The sequence below is a fragment of the Protopterus annectens genome, chromosome 1.part1 (assembly GCF_019279795.1).
Source record: "Protopterus annectens isolate FY-2018-M chromosome 1.part1, PAN1.0, whole genome shotgun sequence".
Lineage (NCBI taxonomy): Eukaryota > Metazoa > Chordata > Ceratodontiformes > Protopteridae > Protopterus > Protopterus annectens.
The window spans coordinates 484,364,948-484,379,338 of NC_056726.1; the positions used below are offsets into that span (position 1 = coordinate 484,364,948).

At 42.8% G+C, this 14,391-nt stretch overlaps 1 protein-coding gene across 1 annotated transcript in view; it reads right to left on the reverse strand.

Annotated features, from left to right (window-relative positions):
- The window catches only part of TARBP1 (TAR (HIV-1) RNA binding protein 1), a 2,802,917-nt gene that overhangs the window by 2,115,734 nt on the left and 672,792 nt on the right, over positions 1 to 14,391 (reverse strand). Inside the window, exon 9 of the mRNA XM_044087106.1 lies at positions 12,028 to 12,117. Within this exon, the coding sequence (XP_043943041.1) occupies positions 12,028 to 12,117 (90 nt within the window). The remainder of the gene's footprint in view (positions 1 to 12,027; positions 12,118 to 14,391) is intronic.

The following is a 14,391-nucleotide window of genomic DNA, read 5'->3' on the forward strand; positions in this document are numbered from 1 at the left end:
GCTAAGGATTAAGGAAATATTTAACGTCTGAAATTTCTAATCCTAGTAGCAAAGTCAGCCAAGAAGCCAGCCAGCAAAGAAGCCAGCCAGCTAGCCAGCAAATAAGCCAGCCAGCCAGCAAAGAAGCCAGCCTGCAAGGGTGCCTGCTAGCCAGCCAGCCCAGCCACGTGAGCAGACAGAGCCAGTCATCCAACTAGCCATTCCAACAGGAAGGAAGCAAGCTAGCCCAGCAAAAACTGTGATAGTGGTAAGTACATAACATAGTATTTTGTGGCTTTAGTTATTTAAAATGGGAATATTGTGCTTTAAGTTTTTAATGTTTAGAGGTAGATGGGGATGTAGTATGCAGTATTTAAATCTGTGCAGTTTTTATTTTGAGATTTTTGAGTAGTAGTTTTTAAAGGTATAAAACCTGTATGCATATGTAATTGGTATTGTTCTTGGGGGTATGATTTGGAAGCATTACTTTTAAAAGGCTGAACTGTGTGTATAGAAGTTTTGTTTATTTCTGGTGGGGGGCAGTGAAATATAAATTTAGTGTTATGTATTTCTATTGTTGTAGCTTTTTCTGGGTATTTTCTGTTTGCAGATAGAAAATGTTCGAGCATAGTTTGCACTTTTTTTGTGTGGAAATGTGTGCAATTTAATGCTGTTTTCAGGAAGTTAGGATATACTGTTTGGGTAATTTTTCCTGTTAGTTCTTACAAGTCAATGTGTATGTGGTACAAGTCTACCTTTTGAGGGGGAATGTTATCAGTTAATGTAGTGCATTTATTATTCTAGTAGGTACATGTTGCCAACTTGCAGAAGCCATTTCAAGATTGTTTTCATTTATACTTGTAAATGTGTGCATTTACTTTTTCATGCATTTTTAATAAGGTTAAACTGTCCTGCTTTGCTTGTAATGTGAATATAGGTGTGCTACTTTTACTTGGGCCTGTTTATTGCATCGCTGTGCTGGGTAAATTACTATTAATTGCTATGTTTTGAGGTAAAAGGAGTCCATGGAGTCTGCTGTATATTGTAGTTTATTTTACTTCTCTTGCAGGAAGTATTTTTAAAAGGTAAAATGTTTACGGACTTTTTTTCCTGTTTATTTATTTATTTTTTTGTAGATGCATGCTCAGAAGTTAATGCAGTGTATTTGAGATTGTGCTAAACCATGTCGTTGTTAAAGGGTAGTTTGCTTTTATAAGTAGCAAAGTTTGTATTTTGTGTTTTAGTGACTCAATAAACTTGCAATGTACTGTTTTCATTATAATCCGATTACGACCAGTGCTGCTGTTGGGCATGTTCATTACTAGATCATTGCACTGTGTAAATTAGTGCCATACATTTCTTTTAACTGCTGTGGTCAAAAGCTACATCAAGTCTACGGTATCCGCTGTGCATTCATTTTAGTGTTTTTTTGGTTCAGTGAAAATGTGGTTAACTTTTTTCTTGAGGGGTGGGGTGAGGTGGGGGGCATGTTCGGTGGTAAAAATAATGCATTTCATTTTCTACGAGCTGTGTTAATGTTAGTTTTCAATGGCCAAAATGCCCGCTACATTACCTCATTTACTATTTGACCTTTTTCAAACTGTAATGTTAACTCTTTTCTGCTCCATTCCTCAGTTCTTTCGCATGCCAATGTTTTTTGAGCCAGTTCTTTTGAGTGCCACTGTTTTTCAAGCCATTTTTTTTTTTTGAGTGTCACTGTTTTTCAGGCCAGTTTTCACATGCCAATGTTTTTCAAGCCAGCTCTTTCAAGTGCCAATGTTTTTCAAGCCAGTTCTTTCGCATTCCAATGTTTTTCAAGCCAGTTCTTTCACATGCCAATGTTTTTTGAGCCAGTTCTTTCGTGTGCCAATGTTTTTCGAGCCAGTTCTTTTGCGTGCCAATGTTTTTCGAGCCAGTTCTTTTGTGTGCCAATGTTTTTCGAGCCAGTTCTTTCGTTTGTCAATGTTTTTTGAGCCAGTTCATTTGTGCTGTGCAGCAGTATGTTACTGCACCCACTAACACAGTTTTAGTAAATATGTTGCATATCAGGTAAGTACAGATTCAAGCATGAAGAGAGCAGCAGCTTCATCACAGTCAACCGGCAGCAAGAGAATGTGCAAGTGGCAGGATGTTTGGAAAACAGAATTCGACTGGATTGAGAGATGCAGTGATGTCAAAGCGTTCTGCAGGTACTGCAAGAGAGAATTTCTAGTAACCCACGGTGGAAGAAACGATGTTGCACGACATGAGGCAACTGAACAACATAAGACTGCTATTCTTCAAGCTAAATCCACTCACCTGATGACAAAGTGGGCAAGGAACGCAAACCTTGAGGGACCAGGACTTAGGATCATTGCAGCAGAAGCCTCTGAGGTGTTCCATGCTGTTAAGCACAATATTTCCTATAACAGCTTGGACTGTGCAGTAAATTTGGCCAGCCAGTTGTACAGTGACTCGGACACTGCAAAGAAACTATCTTGTGGAAGAACCAAGGCTGAAGCCATAGTCAAAAATGTTTTGGGACCGCACTCATTGGAATGCCTCCTGCATGACCTTCAAAAACCAGGCACTTCATTTGCAATTTCATCAGATGCTTCCAACAAGGGGAACATAAAATTATTTCCACTTGTTGTGAGGTATTTTTCTAAAGAAGAAGGGGTGGTGAATGGCCTTTTGGACTTCTATGACCCTGATGGATCTGCACAGGCTATTTCACAGAAAATTTCCAACATTATGGAAAGGCACTCCTTGCCCTGGAACAGCATTTCAGCTTATGGGGCTATGGGGCTGATAATCACTACTCCCAGCCATTGAAAGAGTAGTGAAAAATCTCCCAGTGCTCCAGTCATATTTCCTCTCCCAGGGAGAAGAGGAGACCTCCCTGGCAGATATAGCAGTACATTTCAGCTAATGAGCATGGTGAGAATGAATTGCCTACGCTACCCTAGTACTATTTGCACTTTCTCTGTGCTGTTCTTGTTGATTTTAATGAACATATAAGTACATTAGAAAAATCAGCACTTACTGCCATGGAAACTTTTTGTGCAATGGTCTCTCTGAAGCAAAAACTGCAGGCAAGAGCTGAAGGTGCTTTCTTTGGAGGGAAACTTAGGGCACTTATGAGCACATTAGACAGCACTTCTGCTAACAAACTGAAAAGAGACTTCATTGTGACCTTGGAGACAGCAGAGAAATACCTGGAACAGTGGTTTGATATTACTGAAAGCAACTACTTGTTTACACTGTCTAAATTATCTCTAAATGAGCCCTTTGCTTTCAGTGACTTAATGTGACCACTGCCCTGAGTCTGCAGGATGTAGACGAAGACTATCTTTTTAGGGACTACTTAGCAATTAGGCCCTTTCTCGAACAGTTATGTAACACAAGCTTGACCCCAGGAGAGAAGTGGCTGAAGCTTTTCAAAGAAGGGCCTGAACTGACTACACTATATCCGGTAATTGCTAGGGTTTTATCTATACTGACCTCAAACGCATTTGCAAAAAGAGTTTTTTCTTTGGTGAAAGGTAAATGGACAGATGTGCAAAACCAATGTAGTGTGAACTTGTTAAAAGCCAAACTAATGCTGTTGTTGTTGTATCTTTCGGCTTTTCCCGGTTAGGGGTCACCACAGCAGAACTCCGGTCCGCTAATGATTGGCAGTAGACTTTTACGTACCGAGTTGCCAGCCCTGATGCACAACCTTCAACGAAGGTACGCCCATTCACGCATGTCTCCACACAGAAGACGCTTTAGCTGAGAATCGAACATGACAACATTAAAAGCCAAACTAATGATGACTGTAAATTACTGGATGAAATGTTGTGACTTTTACTCAAATATTGTTTCAAATCGGGCTCTTCTTCAAGCCATAAAATCAAATTCAAAATACACTTTAAAAAAAAAGTGATTTAGTGTACTAGTGTGCAGTATAGAGTACTAGGGTGCAGTTTGTAATTTTGTGTTTTTCTTTGCTTTAGCTTTAATTTGCTAGTGTGCAATATGTAGTACTAGGGTACAGTATGTAGTTTTGTGTTTTTTCCTTTGCTTTAGCTTTAACTGACAATAAAAAGTCTTAATTTTATACTTGGCTTGTATGCGGTATGTAGATTTTTTTAAGTTTTCTTTCTGAATAGTCATGGTTGGTTTATGAATTTTTTTTTACTTTTTAAATAAACAAGTGTCTGTTTAATGAGTAGTGTGTTTTTTTATTCCTTTAAAGTTTATTTACTGTTACAACTGAGTCATGTTTTTTTGCAGTAATAGTTCACTTCATTTAAATGGTTTGAGTTTTCAGTATGCTGTAATGTCACAATGTTGTATCCATAACTGTATTACTGTATCTCCTTTAACACCTCTGGTGATGTTGTGGTGGAGGTGTGGCCAGTGTCATATTGGTCATACCCCCTGTCATACTGGCCACACCCCCATGTCCCGCTTTGGCCTTGTTAAAAGGTGGCAACCCTACTATAGTTTCAGAAAAGAAAACTATACCGCATAGAAATCTAATGAATACTTTCCTTAGAAATCTAACCTTCAGCTTAAGAAGAAATACTGGAGAAAAATATTCCTCTTCCAGGCCCTGGACTTCTGAACAGAAATAATTGACAGAAAAGAGGGAAATCTTTTTATTTTCCTATTAACAGTCAGTGGAGAACATGAAATAAAAAAATATATATATTTAAGGCCAGAAGAAATCCCTTTAGTAATCCCAGTACGTCTTACCTGTTCAAAAGAGAGAGAACATGAGAAGTCACACACCTGACTGGTTTGGTTTTCCTGGGAAATTCCTTGGAAAAAGACTGACCCATGGCAGGGATATGGGTCAAACACCTAACTCTGCTAAGTGGTGAATCGCTATCTGCTACTTCCCCTGAGAGTGACAACAATGGTTCTGCCTTGCCCGTTAAGAGCTAACAAAAATAGGCATCGAAGACATGACTGACTCTCGGTTCTTAGTGGCTGCAGGTGCTTCATCAGAGTGACTCAGAAACAACAAGTGGCCTAAGGAACCCAGTCTGGGCAGTCATCATTCAGCAGCTGAGGCAGTAATATAATTGGCCAGACCCAAGGCTCCAAAAAAATACACTTCTCTTGGATGAGAGAAGGAAGAACCAAGGAGACGGGTATCTACTTCATGGTTCAGTCGAAGAGAGTACTAGGCAAGGTGGGTAGCAAAGCCTGCACACGTTGGTAAAGCAAGTGACCATCCAGATCATGTTTTGAGGTAAAAAGTTTTAAAGACAGTCCCCAAACACAATTATTTTACATGACAATGTAGGAAAAAATAGTCAAAAAACTTACACATTTTTTCACACAGACATTCTCAACTGAAAAAATCTCTTTTGCACAGACAGACAGTTCAAAAAAAGAAGTTATGTTCTCACCATAACGTTCCATGTGAGTTGTTCCATGTCGCCTTCATTCTTCACTGACTGGTTGGGAGCCGATCCTCGGCTCCGACACGGCCAACTAGCAAGCTCAAAGTTTTCCAGTAGCTTGAGACACAACCCCTTATCCCACAATGCACTGCTGGAATGTCCTCAGATCTTGTTTGCTGCGTACCATATAGAGATACTATAATTATTCTGCCTAGGAATGAAGACACATTGAGAAACCAGGATGAGGACAGCCTCCAGGTCAACTGCCAGCCAGGAGGGGGAAGGAGGAAGGGACGTGAGAATAAAGTCGAGATGGAACAACTCACATGGAAAGTTATGGCGAGTACATAACTTCTTTATGTGAAGTTGTTCAATCTCGCCGTTCATTCTTCACTGATGGGTAGCGTCCCTGGCACCCTAACCCTGGGTGGCTCACAGAAGTACACTCTTCAGAACCGTAGAACCAAATGAAGCCCTGTCCCTGGAGGCCTTATCCACTTTGTAATGAGTTATAAAAGTGTGAGGTTTAGATCATGTGGCGGCCGCACAGATGTTGTCTAGAGGTAATTTGGCTTGAAAGGCTGAAGAGGGAGAAACTGCTCTGGTTGAATGAGCCTTCACCTTACTAGACAAGGGCATGTTATGACAAGAATAGGTGTAAGTGATACAATCCGACAGCCACTTAGAGTTGTTTTGGCGACTGGTTTACCTTTCCTGGCCTTAGAAAAAGACACAAAAAGCTGATCTGATTTCCTAATCTCTTTTGTTCTGTCTAAATAAAATCTAAGTTGTCTGTGAACATTAAGTTTGTGCAACATATATTCCAATTTTTTGGTGTGATTAGGGAAGAAAACAGGCAACTCAATGACTTGATTGATATTAATCTCTGAACATACTTCAGGCAAAAAAGATGGGTTTGTCCTGAGAGATACTGTGTCAGCATGAAAGACCATATAAGGAGGCTTGATGGACAGGGCTTGGAGCTCTGACACTCTGTGTGTTGAAGTGATGGCTACTAGGAAGATAGTTTTCCATGATAAAAATTTTAGCTCACAAGATGATGCAGGCTCAAAGGGAGGAAGAATGATGCGAGATAACAAAATTCAAATTCCAGGGAGAATAAGGAGTCTTCGCTGGAAGCCTCATGTGAAAGGAACCTTTTAGAAAAGCTTTAGACAATTGGTGAGTCTTAATATTCAATCCATCGATCCCTAGATGGAAATTAGATATAGCAGCTAACTGTACTCGCACCGTAGCAGCCGCTACTCCTTTGTTGAAAATTTCTGTCAAGAATTGTAAAATAGAATGTAAAATAGAAGACAATGGTGCTTGGTAAGGGTCAATATTATGGGAGGAAGCCCAAATGGAAAATCTCTTCCACTTATTACAATACAACTTTCTAGTGGAAGGCTTATGGGAAGCCAACAAAATTTGACTAGTTTCATGGGAAAGATTATAAAGCCTGGCTATGCGGGGAACTGGAGCAGCCAAGCGATTAGCTTCAGTGTCTGCAATGATGGATGAAGATCTCCTGACGGATGTGTCAATAAGTCCAGAACTGGGTCCAGGATCGATGGGTCTTCCAGAATGTGATGGCAAAGAAACGGAAACCAAGTCTGCCGAGGCCAATGAGGGGCTATAAGGATGACTGTCTGTCCCAGCGACTTTGCTTTCTGTAAAAGTCTGGTTATCAGAGGAATTGGGGGAAATGCGTAGAGGAGACCTGGGGCCAATCATGGACAAGAGCATCCCTCGGGGATTGACCTGGCCGGGGAATCAGGGCGAAATAGCTTCTGCATTTGTTGTTGATATGACTGGTAAACAGGTCACAGAAAGGCTGGGCCCATTTGCAGAAAATCCTGTCCGCAATCTCTTGTTTGACGGACCATTCGTGGGGCAATAAAATTAACCTGCTCAGTTTGTCCGCTATGACGTTGGATTTGCCTGGGATTTGCATTTTTAACAGAAAGCGCTGGGATGACACTGCCCACTGCCATACTCTGAGGGCTTCTCGGCAAAGGGGGCAAGACTTGGTCCCGCCTTGCTTGTTCAGGTACCAGACCACTGACATGTTGTCTGTCTGTATTGCAATTGTCCCTAGAGGAAGAGAGTCCTGAAAGCATTGCAGCACTAGAAGTACTGCTCTCATCTCCAGGACATTGATATGCAGATGTGATTCTTGATCTGTCCATGTGCCTTGGGCAGTCTTTCCCTGAAAATGCCCCCCCCCCACCCTATCAGGGAAACATCCGTGGTCACAGTGGCAACTGGAGGGGGTAGCATGAAGGGAGACTACTACTGTAACTTGAAGAGATGTCCACCACTACTGAAGATCCTTCTTGCAGGAATTCGTCATCAGGATTGTGTGATTCACTGGAAGTTCTTGGTAAGATCATTGCGTGAATAGGAGCCATTGAAGGATCCTCATATGCATCCTTGCTAACGGGACTGCCAAGATTGCTGCTGCCATCAATCCTAGTACTTTCAATACCTCTGCAGCTGGTGCTCTGTTCTTTGATACCAAGGATGTGATATGTTGGTGAAGAATACAAACCCTTTCTGGTGGAAGACGAAGAGTGGTGGTTGACATGTCTAATTCTGTCCCTATAAAACGATATGCTGCGATGGCAACAAGGCAGACTTTTCGAAGTTGACTGTAATGCGTAGCCAATTGCAGAGTGTCAGAGTAGCCTCTCTCGCTTGAAGAAGTTGATGCCTGGTGGTGGAGGTAAGGAGCCAATCGTCCAAGTACAGAAACACCTGGAATCCTAGACGCCTCAGGTGAGCCGTGACTACTGCCATGCACTTGGTGAACACTCTGGGGGCTGTAGTGAGACCAAAGGGCAGAGCTCGGAATTGATAATGATTGGCTCCCAAACAGAAACACAGGTGATCCCTGGATGGTCTGGCCATCTTTATGTGGTAGCATGCATCCTTGAGATCGATCGAGCACATCCAATTGTCTTTCGCTAAAAAGGGAAGTATGGACTGTAGCATGACCATTCAGAACTTCTCTTTCCTCACAAATTGGCTGAGTCTGCTGAGATCCAAAATGGGTCTCCAGTCCCCTGTTTTCTTTGGACCCAAAAAGAATCTTGAGTAAGTTCCAAATCCTGTTTGGTCTGCCGGGACTGGCTGGATGACTCTTTTTTTCTAGAAATCGGCGTACCTCTATTGTTGCTTGCTCCCTGTGACTGGGTGCAACATCCGGGATTTTTTTGACGGGAAGGGGCTGGATGGAGAACGGTATAAAATACCCCCTGGAAATGATACTTTGTACCCAATTGTCATTTGTTATATCTAGCCAGGCTTCTTGGTACAATGACAAGCGACCCCAGACTGTGTTCAGAGTAGGACAGCCGGGCCTCCCTTCATGAGCACTGGTAGGACTGACCAGAGAAGTGATCTCTGTCACCCTGGTGTTGCGGACCCCCTATGCCGCGAGGATGGCGTCTTCCATGGTAACCCCCTCCTCTGCCTCTGGAGGGGGGGGCTCTAGACGTGTGTCTTGAAAGGCTTCTTGGGATTTCCGGAACCACATCTCCCCCCACCCCGACCTTTAGGAAAGGGTCGAGTGGGGGTGGAAAAACAGACTCCGACGGCAGACAGAGTCTTTCCTTCTTGTTCACACCTGGTCAAAGTCTCCTTCACCTTTGGCCCAAACAAGAATGAGCCGTCAAACGGGGTATTCGTAAAGGAAGACTTGAAGGGTTCCGCGAAGGAACAGAGTCACATCCAGGCATGTCTATGAAGAGCAATTCCTGTACCTGCAGCTCTACTCGAACCATCAGCTGCGTAAGATATAAGACGCATGGACGAGTTAACTACTGAATTAAGGGTAACAAGCTGGGTAGCAACTTTGTCGGATACACTCGCAGCTACAGCACCCTGAAGAGTATCTCCCAACTCCTTAAGGAGATCTCTCTGCAGTCTGGTAAAATGGGTCAAGTAGTTCAGTGATCTGAGTGAGAAAGTCGCTGAACTAAACATGCGTTTCCATATCTATCCATGATCCTGGATTCTCTGTTAGGAGGATGGATAGACGAGAAAGTCTCAGACATTTCCTTTTTGGTAGCTGCCACCACCACCATGGCATCAACAGGGACTCCCTTGGTCAAAAAGGACTTATCTACAGAGGCAGAAATATACTTATTAGGCCTCCGAGGGACAGGTTCCATAGATTCTGGTGACTCCCATGCCCTACGAGAGACCAGATCCATAAGCTCATCATAGGGCGAAGACACCCAAGAGGTGGAAGATTGAGACCAGAACTCCTTCAGGAGAACCGACTCATCCTCAGTAGGGCTCTTGGACTGCCAATCACCCCTCTGCCTAAGAATTTCAAGAATCTCCGCAAAGGAGATGTCCTTAGAGGGGGGATCTATGGGACCCTTCTGATTCATCCAAGTCGGTGTCTGATGTTAGAGACTCCTGTGTGGAGTCCAAATGTCTCCTCTTGCATAATCTCTTCCTGGGGACTTCTTCAGGGGGAACTTCTGGAGCGGTCTCAGAAGAGCAGGGAGCGCCCTGTGGGGCTACCTGAGGCTGTGGGTCTTTACGCTTGGGATGACTGGAGGAAACAGAAACTGACACAGGCACTTTAGGGGAGGAAGAGGCCAGACCTGGAGATGAGGTAGTCTTAGGAGACAACACTCGCCTCATGGCTTCGAATGCACCACGGCTCCGATGAGAAGGAGTTGACTGATCAGGAGGAGCCACGATCCCCTCCCGCACCGACGCCGTGGGCTCCGAGCCCAAGGTAGGAGCCAAGCTCACCCGAGCTGAAGCCCTGAGAGGAAGAGTCGGCACCAAGTCGGTGCGACTATCCACCCTGGACCCGACCGGAGAATGTCGGCTCCTAGAGTCCCCGGTCAGCGCCGAGGACATCCAAGCAGATGGAACAGACGACCTTGGAGCAGGTGTCGGCTCCAAGGGATCCACAATCATCAGGTCGGCCTCCTCCAGCTCCGAAGGTCCGGTATGGCTCGGAGGAGGAGCAGACAATTCAGGAGTAATGGTCTTCGACTCAGACGGTTGGGTCTGAGCAGACAGCAATTTAGCTAGGCCTGGTGCCTTTAAGAGCTTCTGAACCAGCCGGTCCATATCCAGATCGGACAGGCTGACCGAAGACCTGGAGGAGTGAATAGATGGAGCCAATTGGAGAAGTAGAGAGGGAGGTTTTTCGGCAACCGGTTCCAAAGCAGTGTCCTGGGTCCGAAAAGAACAGACTGTCGGCTCCAAAGTCAGTGGAGCTGAAGTCATAACACTTTCCAACTTTTTCCCTTTCTTTGTCCTGGATTCTGAGGAAGATTTGGACGATTTGCTGGCCCCATCCTGGTCAGACAATGCCTCTGAGAAAGGGTGTTTAAAAATACCCCTGTCAATTAACTTCCTCTTCCTTTCTGCAAGCACTCGAGTAGAAATTAAGTGGCAGATAATGCATGACTCCTGCAGGTGCACCTCACTCAAACAGTACGCATACTGCATATGGGCATCTTTTGTCTGCAGTCTGGGCACTTTTTGAACCCAGACTTAGGATGCTTTTTCCTTTCTTCAGACATAGCAACTAACTACCTGAAAAAAATTCACAAGATCAAAAAACAACCCTATTTAACTATATAAGATAGTTTAACTCAGAAAGAGCAATCTAATTCACTACAAACAGCAATGCAAAATGACAGCACAAACAGCCCAAAAAGGCAACTAGTAACATGAGTAATCCAATATCAAAAAGCCCAAAAGGGGCAACTCTAATGTAACAAGCTGTAAGAAAAGGCCCAAGGCCAACAGGCCAAAGGCAATCAGTAAAGATTTACTGGGAAAAGGGGGAAAAAACAGAAAACTCTGCTAAACTAAGTGATACTATATAATTATTATAATAGAAAGATATAAAAATGCAACAGAAAAACTTGCTGAAAGTTGAAAATTCCCACAATAGTCTCGAGCAACGCGGCAAACTAGATCTGGGGTAATTCCAGCAGTGCACTGTGGGATAAGGGGTTGGGTCTCGAGCTACTGGAGAACTTTGAGCTTGCTAGTCGGCCGTGTCGGAACTGAGGATCGGCTCCAAACCCATCAGTGAAGAATGAATGGCGAGATTGAACAACATTACATTATAACATTTCCTAGATAAAGGTAAATAACGTTTACAGAGAAACACAGTTTTTCTTCAAAAACAATATTTCAGTGGAAGATTTTTCCCCTGAAGGGAATTTATTTGTCCAGCCCTGAAGGAATACTATTAGTTTATTCCACGAAGCCTGCAGATGGAGTGCACTTTAGTATAAGAAAGTACTGAAGCTTTCTGGTGCTCTAACTGCCTTTTATATTGAACTTTGCTCGAGCCCCTGGCAGCAGAGCATACAGAAAGCACACTTAAGCTTTGAAAAGCTAGCCGATTGTTCATATCCTTAGCTGGATATAACCCAAACAGCTTAAGCTAATGCAATAATGATCCTCCGTTGAACACATTATTGGGATGTTTTGGTTTGTCTCCATTCCTTATTCATAACTGCTGTTTGATACTACTCCTGCTTGCCTTTAAACTGCAAAATTAACTGTAAAAAGGATCGAGCACTCATTTCATATCAAGTAGGATCAAGCATTCATTTCATACCAAAGTACGTCTCTACAAGAAATGCCACTGGCAAAAGGCAGCAAAATGTCTTACCTGATTCCACAGAGAAGTTTTTCTGCTTAGAGACTCCTCTGGTCTTAGAAACATTAGAAAGGTTGAAACTTCATCAAAAGTTACTCGAGACTTAAAAAGAAAAAAAATATATCATCATGAAATACAAGACAAAAAAAATCAAAATACCAAGTGGTCAATTAGCAATATCAGTGTATGATTAACCACATAATAATCAGAATACATTTCTGGTATATATCTCATGGAGTGGTGTAATAACATGAGGTCCTTACCACAACTGGAACTACTAGGATGGGAACACTGGAACTCGGACAGGAAGGAGCTAGAACTTCTCTGGCAAATGTTTGCCTTTCTCGATGTATGGGTAATATGAGTTAAGATAAGCAAGCATCAGATTCACAACAAAACAGAAAAATAGTCCTTTTACTTTCCATGTCTGTTCACATTGTTGTTTCGATATGATACAAATGTTCTAATGGCAATGCCCAAATTCACTTTCTTCAAGACAATCTGTATTCCAAAAGTTAGACAGTTGTAAACTCCAAATGTACAAGCAATCTATACTACACATAACAGTAACACACACACACATTAATCATGTGGGGGTGCTGTGTTATAACACTCACTCACACACACACACACACACACACACACACACACACACACACACACACACACACACACACACATCAGGTGGGGTGCTGTGTTATAACACTCCCACATGCATGTGTGCACTCACACACACACGCATTCAATAGCATGTGCATCCACAGTTGCACATCAGTTTCTCCTGTCAAACAATTTTTTCATCAGTACAAAAAAACAGCCATCAATTTACCATTTTGTTTTCTTTTGGCTCAACAGCAGTTGCAGGCGCTGTTACTACTAAGGCACAGGATGAGAAAAACCGCCATAAAACAGGTCCTTATGAAGAAAAAAAAAATTGACCTTGGGATAAGCTTGTACACCCACCCTACCCTTCCTCACCCCATAGGTAGCTGGACATGATATTAACTGCTTCAAAAGAAAACGTCTTGAAGATCCATTTTATGATAAGACAATTGTACAATCTTCATTCCATACATACTCTTGCATATCAAAAATACTGGACAGAACAGTAAGTTGACCTCTTGGAAATAAGTAGTTAGTTAGCTCAGAATTCCCTGAAAGATCAGCCTACAATGCTTAAAATGCTTAAAGGAAAACTCCACCTTAGAACTCAAAAAAAAAAAAAGAAAAAGAAAAAAAGGTTATGTTCTCACCATAAAATTCCATTTGAGTTGTTGCTTCATTTGTCTTCAACTTGTGAGTCATGGATCTGACATTGGATCTGACTCGGCTGTATACTCCAGCCTTGGAGCAGAAAAAACTGAGCTCCTCCTATCCTACCCAGTCTCCCTCCACCCCTCAGATCGAGTTTGCTGCTGCTAAGAAAAAAAACATTCCCTAAGCACAATCAAGCATCCGCCACACTAAACCCAAGAGTACATCAGGAGCTTGAGTGATAAAGTAAGTGGAAGAAATCTGTATGTACCTCTGCCAAGTCCTCCTAGGACCTGAGGAAGGGGGGAAGGATGGGGGCGGGGTTGACCGTTGAAGACAAATGAAGCAACAACTCAGATGGCACATTATGGTAAGAACATAACTTCTTTAACGGAAGTTGTTGTCTTCATTTGGTCCTTAATCTGTGGGACAGAGTCCCCAGCTACATAATCCCTGGGTGGCTGCCATAGAAGGATATTTCGGAGCATGGCAGAGCTGAAGGAGGCGCTGCCCCTGGAACAGACATCCAATTCATAATGGAATATGAAGGTATGAGAGAAAGACCAAGTAGCTGCTGAACAAATCTCATCAACTGGAACTCTGGACCAAAAAGCAGCAGAGGTGGACACAGGCCTAGTGGAATAGTGGGATGGGCCTTGACTTGAGTTGGTATAGGAATTCCTTTATTTGAATACGCCAATGGAATACATTTTGAAATTCAATTAGCTAAAGTCACTTTGGTGATTGATCTTTCTAATCTAGAGTTAGCAAAGGAAACAAAAAGTTGGTCTGATTTTCTGTTGGTTTTTGTCCTATCCAAGTAAAAATGTAGCTGTCTGTGTACATCAAGTATATGAAGCTTGTACTCTTCATTGTTTTGGAAATTAGGAAAAAAGACTGGGAGATTAATGACTTCATTATGTTAACCTCTGAAGCAGCCTTTGGCATAAAGGAAGGATTAGTGCGAAGAGTCATTCTGTCCTTGTGGAAGATAAGGCAAGGAGGTTTAATGGACAAGGCTTGAAGTTCAGAGACCCTCTTAGCAGTGGTGATATCAACTAAGAATGCCATCTTCCAAGACAAAAACTGAAACTCAACTGTGGCAGCTGGTTCAAAAGGTGC